Below are 11,302 nucleotides of genomic sequence, written 5' to 3'. Positions count from 1 at the left end.
TTACAAATCCTCATACAAAGTGATTCTACAAATTAAAGGATAGAACTTTCTGATCCACAACAGAGTGGCATTCCCAATAATGCAGCATTTTAAAGTTTAGAAAAATTTAATAATAGTACTAATAAAGAAATCAAGACACAATTCATTAGTGAATATTTCCTGATAAGAAATACCAAGCACCACCTTAAAAATAGTGCCATATTTGAACCTGGCCAGTCATCAAAAGAGCTAAATCAGCAGCACTGCTGTGCTAGAAGACTCACCCACACATTCCATAAGCTCTTCCAAGGCTGCAAATCCAGGAGGGCATCCTCGAAAGCAGCGGCCTCTGTGCGAGTAAAAGCCAGTTTTGCATTTGGTACAAAAGTCTCTGCTAAAGCAGGAGTCGCAGTTTTCTATTCTGCACCCTGAATCAGAAGGATCATAAGGAACAATGAGACAGCAAAGTTATGGTAACACTAAAAATGAGGGGACCTACTAAGCAATAAAATAGCAAAGCCAGAAGTGCTATAATGAGGAATACTGGCATCCTGAAATCTATCTGCTCTTTAGAAGAAAATAAAGGCAACTATAATCATCTACCACATTTTCCCCTTAATCCTTTGATTTCTATCTTTTTCTTTTTTTTTAATCAAAACTGTAGATACAACCCCTGGTTTATTTATATTAGAGTTAATTACATTTTACAATTATTTTTGTGTTTAACTAATTTTGACAAAACTGAGATGCGAAAAATATTTTTGGGAAGTATACATGTATTATATATATTGTTTTCAGTTTATAATTTATCATCAAAAGCAGGATACATTTTTTTCCATGAGCTGACCCTATAAATAGCTGAGTAGATGCTTTCACACACTATATCTAACATTCATGTCTACACACATGCATGTGCTACCATGCAAAAAGTCTCAATTTTCCTGGATTTAACTCTCCTCTATTATTAAGACACTTAATCCACAGAAAAACAACCATTCTTAAATGACTAAAAGACATAAAGCTATAACCAATAGCAAAAAAAAATTTCCAAAAACCCAAACCAAAACAAAAAAACCCCAAACCAAACAAACAATTATTTCCCTTATGAAACATATTTCCCTGAAAATTTAAGAGAAATATGACCCACAATAGATAAAATTCAGAAGTAAACTGTTTAGAAACATCATATTTCATATTAAAATACGGCAACTTGAAAATGGACCAGTTATTAATGTTCATATATATACCTACAAAAAAATACCAGGGAAAGATCTATCAAAGATTAAAAAGCATAGGCCATTATATTTGGAACAGTAATTATCCCTTTACAATTAATTTAAGTAGATCTAATCCTTCAGCTACCATACCTAATTTATATTAACTGCATTAATTGTATCCTGTTTTCAGCTATTTCAAGTCACGGCGAGAAGCATTTTTTATTCATGTCATGCAACAGTATACTAAAAATTTTGCTCATTTATGTCATCCATTTATTCTTCATTCTTTCACAAAGAAAAAAAAATGCACAAACCATAAAAACTTCTGAAATAGCTATTGGTAAATATCCCACATTGACACTTCAAATTTAGGCAATCTATTCTTGAACTTCAGCAGGCCAAAATAGGGCATGACACAACACTTCATCAGTGTGTCAGAGTAAAATTATTATTCTTTAGCAATTGGGTAAATATGACGCTTTTTGGATAGGATTTCTTGTGGCATTGGACAATAAATTAGGCAGATTGAAAAAAAAGAAAAAAGTGTATTTCAAATACACTGTGGTGTATTTGCGTGGTTAAAAGGAACGTGAGCATCACTTTGATGCCTTGCACTGCCAAAAGTAAGCTCTGCTGGTGTTATTCAGACACAACCACACATAACCTGCATGCTACCAACTCCGTTAGACAACATCTCTCAAAGGGTTTTTTAGAACTTGTGTTCTAAAAGTAGCACAAGTTTGGCTTCTTTTCCACACTTCAGTTTATAGGAAATTGCTGAAAATAATAGTAATTTCTTTTTCTCAAGGGTTGAACCAGTCCCCAAAGAACAGGAGGTCAATGCCCACACAATGACCCTGCAAAAATCACTTCCCCAGATTAAAGCACTGCAAGGCAAAAACAGTGAGATGAGCTGCTCTGGAGATGTACCACAAGAGTTAATTGCTAATCTGGTTTGTTACACACAAGGTGTATTGCAATTATTTTATCAAATGCAATGCTTGAGTCAAACATCCTGTGTGTTTAAATATTCAGAAAAAACATTTGCCTCTTGCCCACCCACATGAAGCATTTTGAAAAGACATCAAGGTTTTTATAAATCATGTAACCCAATAACGAGGTGCAGAACAGAACAACAAAAGAAAAGATCCTGTGAACCTCCCTCACATCCAAGTGACACAACATTCTTTAAGTAATGTCTTAACTATTGCTTTCAAAGCATGCTGAGGAGCCACATGCTAAAAGACTTCTTTCATGTGTGGAAAAGGGACTAAAGGAAAAACTTTCAGTACAAGTTGCCTTTTGATATGATACAGACACACTTAGCAGGTGAAAGCCTCCTTACCTTTAGCTGAGGATACCCTCCACGAAATATCACTGTTTAATAGTAAGTACATACGTGAATACCCCATATTTCAATGTTAAAAGAATGATGGTAAAATTCCCATCCTATTTATATTTTTTCTTTACCTCCTATATCAGTTTTGTTTTGTGTCACAGTAGAGTCTTGGTCATGATAACTATATTTTAGAAACATTTGTAGGTGAAGGTTGGCTAGAGTGAAGGTTGGATGAAGGTTGGGTAGAGATTTCCACCAGGGCAGTTTATTATCAATTTTTTCCTATGAAGATAAAAGTACTCCAAACATGAAATTTAGGGTTTAGGGGGAAATTTAGGGGGAAATGCTGACAGAATATTAGGAATATTGTAAGAATTCTGAAATGAAAACATTATTTCACCAGAGTGATATTCATCACAATACTTAGCGTTAGTGGGTGCTAATCATAATGATAATTTAACCCACTAATACACCATATTGTTGCTGAAGATCAACTAGGAGTTTGATCCTTTCAGGCATTCTCCATATAAGCAGTTTGAAATTATGGAAGATACTGCTGCACCTAAGCCTTGTACAGATTTTTCATAAATTTTAAATAACCTAAAAAGCTAAAGAAAATCAATAATCCTGAAGCTAGAAAAGCTGACTATCTAGAACTATTTTCAATCACAAACTGTCACAACAGTGGTTAAGAAATACAGAAAAATTTATAGAGTATATTATTTTTGGTGCCTATATTCACCTCCTTCCATGGCTTAACTGCTTTGAGGATTTTTTTTTTTTGACAAAAGTGCTATTAGTGAATTAATTTAATGGTGACTGAGGTTAGTAAATTAATTAATTAAAGAATAAATTAATTCTTTAGATTATTTTGTTTCCTAAAGTAAATTATACCAATGTGCAGAGATACAGAAAGAGTACACATTTTCACCTGGACACCTAAATAAGTTGATACTTCACTTAGAATATTAAGATACATTTGTTTGAAAATAAATATAACTGTGTTGAACTTTGTATTTCTTTTTGTTAATCAACATCATTATCTATGTAAAGTCCTTTAAAAGTATAGGTCTTAATGGAAGTATATTGCAGTTTACTAAAATTCTTGGCATTATATTATTTAAGTAATAAAATGCATAACAATGCATAACAATGAATAATCTACTATGAAATCTACAGAAGAACTGTTTGACATAATATGTGATAATTAAGAAAACCAGCATTTTGAAAAATCATTTCATACTTTACAGTGAATAATAAACCCCAAGGAAATACTTTTTAATGACCGAAACTGCTTTATTCTGAATGCTGCAGTTTTCAATGCTTTGAACTTTCTGATCTCAGCATCCTACGCCTACCTCTGGAGAAGAAAAGCAAGATCTTTCCTACTTTCAAAAATCCCTATCTAAATCCATTTAAATTCCCTCCAAATTAACTAGTTAGCTTACTGATACAATTATAATAAAGTGGAACAAGACAGAGATTATTTTTTCATCTCGAGCAGATTCTTATCTAAATCAATTTTATTCAATTTACTAGCCACAGACCCAATTGTTTTTCTCATGAGTCCAGTGGTTTCGTTTTCTGTATAATATCAGCAGTTAGATGATGCAGCTTGTGAATTCTTTTTATCCCACTTAAAAGATTGCCTAGAAGTTTACAACACTCAAAAAACCCTAAAGCAAACAAGACCAAAAAATTAAGATAAACATAGCTAAGGTTATAGACCCAAGAAACTCTTTAGAGGAAAAAACAGATAATGCATAACCGAGAGTATGCTTTAAGAATGTCATTTTTCTTTTTCTTTAAAAATTAACAGAAAATGTTTCCCACTATAGGTTTCCAAATAGACAAGAGCAACAGTGTGAGAGAGTATAGAAACAGGAAGGAGGAGGCCTGGAAATGGAAGCTAGGGGGGAGAGAGAAAGATAAGACTGGTGTGGGGGAGGCAAAGAGTTGATAAATTCAGTCCTACAGAAGAACCCCCTAGAGGAATTTCATGCCTTCAGCAGGCCAACCTGCAGGGCAACAATGACAGGGTTGAAAACTTAATCACAGAACACAAGAGTGAGGAAGCAAAGGGTGTTTCATTGCTGCTGTTCCCATTTAGATAGTAACACTCTTGATGCTCTCTAATAGCAAACTGCAGTGTGTCATCAAGGATCTGCCTCCTACCAGACCTCATATCCCTTCTATTCCTGCTCAGCATCATGTCTCCCTATATCCCACTGGCTCTACTACCTTCTACTCACACCCAGGACCTCTCAGACATCATAACACTCATACTGCAACTTAACTAGCAAAACCTCAAATTTTCTTTCCAGAGGTTCTATCTTGGCAAAGCCAGAAAGTCAAATATTTGCTTCCCTCCTTCCACTTGAAAGCTACAAAAGAGAAGCCACCCCCATATGAAGACTCCACAGCTTCTGGCATCATCCTCTCAAAACTGGACTTTCAAAAGCACTCAGGAAGGCCCAGAGAAATCTGCTAGTGTGTCTAATTAGCACATTTCCGAACAGATGACACTTAAAATGTTATACCATACTTCTCACAAGAGTTGTATGAACATGCTAAAAGAACAGCATTATGACCTCACTGAAATCCATGACAGAGGTCCTAATTGCTTCTAAATGAAAGAGAAGTTTTAAACTAATAAATTTCTTATTCCACCAGACAGATCAGAGCCCATTGTAATAACTTTAATGGGCAAAATTAATATTAAAAACACTAAAGAAATATAACTTATCTGCTAAATACAGATTTTTAAATTGAAAAGTGAGAACTGAAGCAGTGCAGTACTCCAAGAGTTAGACAACCTAACTTTCTAGAAGTCTATTTGCAATCACAGGCTGTCACAGGAGTGGCTGTAAATTCACAGCTCCATGACTTCACCTCCCAGGGGAAAGGATGGAAGAGAAGTCACTACTTTGCCTAGTGAAGCTAAGCTGGGCTGAAATTAGACAGATCTTCTTTGCTCAATTATCTTCAGCGTTGAGACAAAATAAAATGAATCAAAAACTTATCCCTTTGACAGAGCTCTGAAATGTTGATTTATGGGACAAGATGCATAACTTCTCCAATGAAAAGCCTATTGATAATGTGCAATCTCTTAATTTAGTCTGACAGGACAGTAACAAGGTGATTGACTGACACTTCAGTAAAACATGAATGTAGCTTATAGTACGTAAAAGTGCCTCCATACTTGAGACTAGTTACAGAATATGCTCAGGAATCGTAACTCCATGAGCTAGTACTGTGTCAGTCCTCAGTAAATGGCCAGGACAACTACCAAACTGAAGGACAATATTCTTTGATTCCAGAGAGGAGAAAAAAAAACAGTCAAAATAATTCCCTTATGAAAAAAAGGCCATTGCCATAAAAGAATCCAAGGGCAGAAGTTGAAAACATCTTGAGTTTGTTTTCTGAAAGAGAGTGGCAAAAGATAAGTTATCTACAGGATTTAGGAGCCAAACTCCTAAAGCTTAGCTTTCAGGGAACTCTAGCACCTCATGGCACTTCAGAAATAATTTTCTTCAGAAGTATTTTTGCAAAAATAAATAATTTTGAAAAAAAAAAATAGCTATGAGACATGTTTCAGGGCAACTAATATGATATAGAAGAAGTGCATTTAGCTAGCCAGCAATAAAACATTTTTATTTAGACTCTAAAATCTCATTTATACTGCCATTTACTTGAATATCATAAAAAAATCGACATGGATGAAACTTACAGTATTTATAGAAAACTACATAAATGGTACATTAAGCAATTCTGAAATGACAAAGCTCATGCTATAAATCATGCTCAAATTAGAGATACATTTTAAGAAGATGAATCATAGTGATATTAAAAGATTTTCATGACCTGCTTTGGCTTCCTGACAGTCATGATAAGCCACTGCTACTCATTCTTCTAAAACGAACATTAAGGAATTGATATACATTTCAGAGAAGGAATCAAAAGCTTGGGAGTTCAAAATACAAATTTAGATATAGAATTAAATTTAAGCTCAGGTGCCACGTTTCTGTTACTGTAAAAGAAGAGTATATGCTCCTATAAACAGCTTCTCTCTGTGCTATCACTACAGAGAGCGCAACATTACCACAACAAATACAATCTTTCCATTCTAAATTTATCACCAGCTTATAAGGAGATGCAGAATAAGCTGAACTGTAGGCAAATATAATGCCTTTGAAAATAAAGAATAAAATGCTCCATATTGAGATGCATGTACTTGGTGTTTTAACACATCTTAAGAAGTTTAGTTTCTCATGCTAAGTGCAATATGATGAATTTTAAGGTCAAAAGATATGTATCTTGAATATAAAATGTAGTGGCTCATTTGTAAAGTATTTTTACTGATATGCATAATCTTGAAAATTTTAAGGGCCTCATTTTGCATTTATGAAATATCCATATTTTGTAGTATTTCCATTGTCACATTGTCCCATAGTAAATGTGATTTACTTTATGTTCATAACTCCCTTAATAACAAAGGTACTTTGTAGTATGCACAATGGAAAAGAGAGGTGTTCAATTCCTAGTAATCTTAATAACAACAATGATTCACAGCAAGTTCTGCTCCACATGAAATCCAGAGTCCAGTGAAGACCAGTTACGTATCAGAAAGAGAAGTGAGAACACTTGAGGAGATCTGCATGAGTGGAAACCAGCAAACACCAGTGTATGAGAGAGAGCTGTCCTCAAATGTACTTGATGCCTGCGATACTGAGAGAAAATGATCGTATTTTGCATAAAGAAGATACAGACTAAAACTACAAAGGAAACATGGCATTCCTAAATCAAAGGGTTTTGCAGTCTTGGAACTGGAATTGGGTCCTTGCTTGAGGTGTTCCCTTGTGTTTAAGAAGTCAGAGTAGTACATGATGATGCACTACACTGCTACACCTAATACTTTGGTCTTTCACCCTGAGCTCTGGCTCACAGCACCCCGCTCTTCTTGCCTCAAATCTCTCTGTCTCTTTTCTAACTTCACCTATTCCCAGTCTGCTCCCACGACCATGACACTCACTCTTCCAACTCCCGCTCCAATCCCTCAGCTGCTCACTGCAACAGCACTGGTGCTACAGATCTAACTTCACGCTACCATCCTGATGTGTCCATTGGCACTCCACATCAATCTGTCAACTATACCACCTCCTGTGCTAATCCTCTCCAGAATTTTGTGGTAATTGAACCACCTGACTACTAAAATTGCACTGTCTGCAACAGTCTCAAAAGGTCATATGCTCCGCCATACTACAGAAGTATAGTCAAGCAAGGATATATTAATGATGTCTTGCTATTTTGTAACAATGTTAAAAATTTCATTACCTTTCTAAATGCATTCAATTAACTATATGTGCTTAATAAATGCTCAATTTGTTTAAAAGCTGCTTTTTATCTTATCTTTAATGAAGACAAATGGAAGGGGAAATTATAATTTTAGCCATGCCAGACCCTCCTAGGAGAAGATAAACCTAAGCAAATGAAGTAGCCAACCAAAGATGAAGGGAGCTGTAATTTCTATACTGAGTGGTTCCTCCCCCTAAAATTATAAAGGTTACTGTAACCACAGACTAAGCTGAAAGATTCAAGATAGGCTTGATCCATTAATCAGTCCAACCATTAAGGTGAAAGATTTCATCTTACTATTTAAATCAGTTTCCTTTTTTTCTCATGATATTATCTCTTGAGCAGTTTAGTTCAAAGTCATCAATTATTAAAAATTTCTTGGAAAATTAACAATGTGAAGCTCTTCTCCTGGGCATTCTTCTAGAGCAGAAACTCAACACATTCCCATCTCATGTCCAAAAGCACTGCATTCTCATACTGCAGTGTTCAAGGAAATCATGTCCAGTAGGAGACTCTACATTGATTTCTAGAGACAAGCAGTCTCAAATTTCATTATTCACTGTTACTAAAAAAACAGTCTAGAACCAGTTAGAAAATTCAAGACACACATACTTCTTACATGTAGAAAAGAAAATCTGTCTTGAAATCCAAAATTGCCATAATTTTAGACCTGCTGCACTTGGCTGTAGTATTTATTGTGTTACATTTGGCACTAACTATGTTTGGTTTTTAAAATCATGTCAACATTTTCCATAAAAATATGTTCTATAGCTTCTCTAACAAAAATGGTCAAGTGTTCCAGTAATAAAATGTTAAAACAGCTTTTGTGCCTATAAAGACATTAATAGGGTAGAAATCATTTCAACTAATGTAATTCAAGCCCTATAACTCCCAGAAGGATTTTAGCATAGCCAAAGTTTTTATTATTTTTAGCTGAGACAGAACTGTCTGAGCAATGCAGTCTTTACTAAGCATACCTAAGAGTATCTAACATCAAGTAGGAAGCAACCTATTCTAGCTTTAAGGATGTTTATTTCAACTCAACCTCAATCCACAAAAAGTCTGTATGTCTGCAATGCTTCCTATGTGCCATGCAGGATCACCAAACCAAGAAAAAAAATGAATACGTGATTTATAAATACACCAGTTGGCAGTTACGCTAAAATAAAAATATGTAATACAAAAATCATTGCAGGGGAACGAGGACTGGTCAGTAAATGCAACTGCATCACTATTCTCACAGAAGGAGACTGTGAAAGGCGTGAGAGTGAGATAAATACCAAGAGCTCAACACACGCCAATATGAGTTGGACACAACTCACATTTATGCTTTTCAAAATCAATCCTGTAATTCACAGAAAAAGACCGCTTCCCATAAGTGGTAAAAACGAAAAAATGCTATATTGAATTCACCCTCCAACTTCTGCAATTAACTTTTCCATTTTTTTCTTTTTAAGAAAGTAAAGAATACTGCTAGTACAGACTACCTTTCCTATCTCAGAAACACAGTACAGGCTAATACAGACAAATTAACCTATTTCCCAAACCTATAAATATATTCAAAAACATTTTTACATGAGGAAGTTTTCATAGGCCAGTTTTGAGAGGTTTCAAGTAAAGAAGTTGTTCAATTCGCAAATGGGTTACGAAAATTAGGGCCAAGGTTCTAAATTACTTTGCAGAATGGATACATAAACCATATCCTGCTCTCATTTAATTTTTTCATTGAAACCTAACCACCTGGTACAGATTAGGCAGCACTGTGCAATATTACACAGCAGTTGGGAAGAATACGATATCCATGGAGCCCACACAGCGAATGAGGAGGAAGAGGTGGGATGGGTTGGGATGGATCCAAGCATGGTCGTAAGTGCTCCTCATCCAGCCCAGAGCCACTGAGTGCCCTCACTCGGGTCTCAAGACTATGTGTGGTGTGAAAGCCAGCACATGCTTCTCTCAACACGGTGCATCCCAGTAACATGGCACAGCACTGAGGGGAAAGTGCTGCACATTTAACAAACACTTGATTATTTCAGGAAACAAAGAAAAGCTGTTTCTCACTTCAGGTTCTTAGGTTTGGTGACCTGATTCTGGTTAGACTATGACAAAAACATTCCCCCCTAAATACAAATTAGAGGTAATAGCAAAGATTAATAATCCATATGGGCAATATTCCACATATGAGCATATGGAAAATCGATATGAATCAGCACAACTGCCAGACAGAGGTGAAATAATGTGAGATACCAGAACACTCGTTGATTTTAACAGTTGGGCTTCTAGGCACAAACATGCAAACAGGGAATCTTGTTGCACATTAGCAGGTTGTAAATTTCCAAATAAAATGTTTCACTAAAAGTGAAAGGTTTTTTGTTTGTTTTTAATAGCACATCTGTTTTATTAAATTAGAAACACTTACATATTAAAGCATGTCTGGTGTGAGGTGTCTGGTCACCTGAAATTTGTGTGGGTACAAAAAGTATGACAAGAAGCCCACCCATACATTAGTGCAAGCAATAACTAATACCTACACGAGGCACTGTTAAAATCATTCTTAATCCTTGTTTCTTAAAACTAGGAATATCTGCTAAAACCATCATTCTTTCCTAAATTTCTCTTCTAACTAAAACACTAATAACAATAAAAATAACAACAACAATAAAAATTAGTTCAATGCATCAACTATTTAATCTGCTGAATGTTACATATCTTGGAATGAGCTGAGGCATTCTTCAGCAAAGAAGTCTTATGATGATCTTGAGAACTCTGTGAAAATATCATTATGTTCCACAGCATGCCATCTTAAAAACTGAGCATGAATTATGGCCTTCCTACAAAAGCAAATGTAATAGTTCAAAAAAATGACTCACTTGAACATCTGTTCATATCTGGCGTTCGAAGTCCATAGTACCCCGATGGGCAGGAATGCAAGCATTCACCATATTGTCTCATTCCTTCTCTTCGTAGGAAGAAGAATAACTTGTGTTGGCATGTGATGCACCCATTATCCTTTGAACAAGATAAACAACCTTTGCAAATTGGATTTGGTCCATAGCTAGCTGCAAAATAAGAAGATAAATTACACTTTAAGATTGTTTGAAAATTGTTTTGGCTGGAGGTCTTCTTCCCTCTAAGGTGTTACTTATCTTCTGCATGACTACAAGAAGTTCTGAAGGGGCAGTTCTGAAAGTGCACTCTGTTTGTACATCTGTACTTGCACTGAATAAAAAGACATGCAATCTCTACATTTTTAACTGTATGTAGAGCAATTCAATGAATTTACACACAATACAGGTACAGGCAAGCAGAGACCAAGCTTTATAAAGTTCACCAGTAAATTTTAAGTAAAAATGCTTTGCTGGATTCCAGTTTGAAGCTGGGGGCATAAGCATGCAACAACAACAGAACTTCA

At 35.4% G+C, this 11,302-nt stretch overlaps 1 protein-coding gene across 1 annotated transcript in view; it reads right to left on the bottom strand.

Moving 5' to 3' along the window:
* RSPO2 (R-spondin 2) overlaps positions 1-11,302 on the bottom strand; it is a 15,353-nt gene that overhangs the window by 876 nt on the left and 3,175 nt on the right. The window contains exons 2-3 of the mRNA XM_027897896.1: positions 10,761-10,949; positions 264-407 (exon numbers count right to left, since the gene is read on the bottom strand). Coding sequence (XP_027753697.1) covers positions 264-407; positions 10,761-10,842 — 226 coding nt within the window. The 5' untranslated portion in view covers positions 10,843-10,949. The remainder of the gene's footprint in view (positions 1-263; positions 408-10,760; positions 10,950-11,302) is intronic.

This window comes from Empidonax traillii, unplaced genomic scaffold (assembly GCF_003031625.1).
Source record: "Empidonax traillii isolate 1590-97213 ecotype Southwest subspecies unplaced genomic scaffold, ASM303162v1 scaffold566:size1034704, whole genome shotgun sequence".
Classification (NCBI taxonomy): Eukaryota; Metazoa; Chordata; class Aves; order Passeriformes; family Tyrannidae; genus Empidonax; species Empidonax traillii.
Note: the sequence above shows the minus strand (reverse complement) of the source record. Positions and strands in the feature narration are given on the sequence as shown.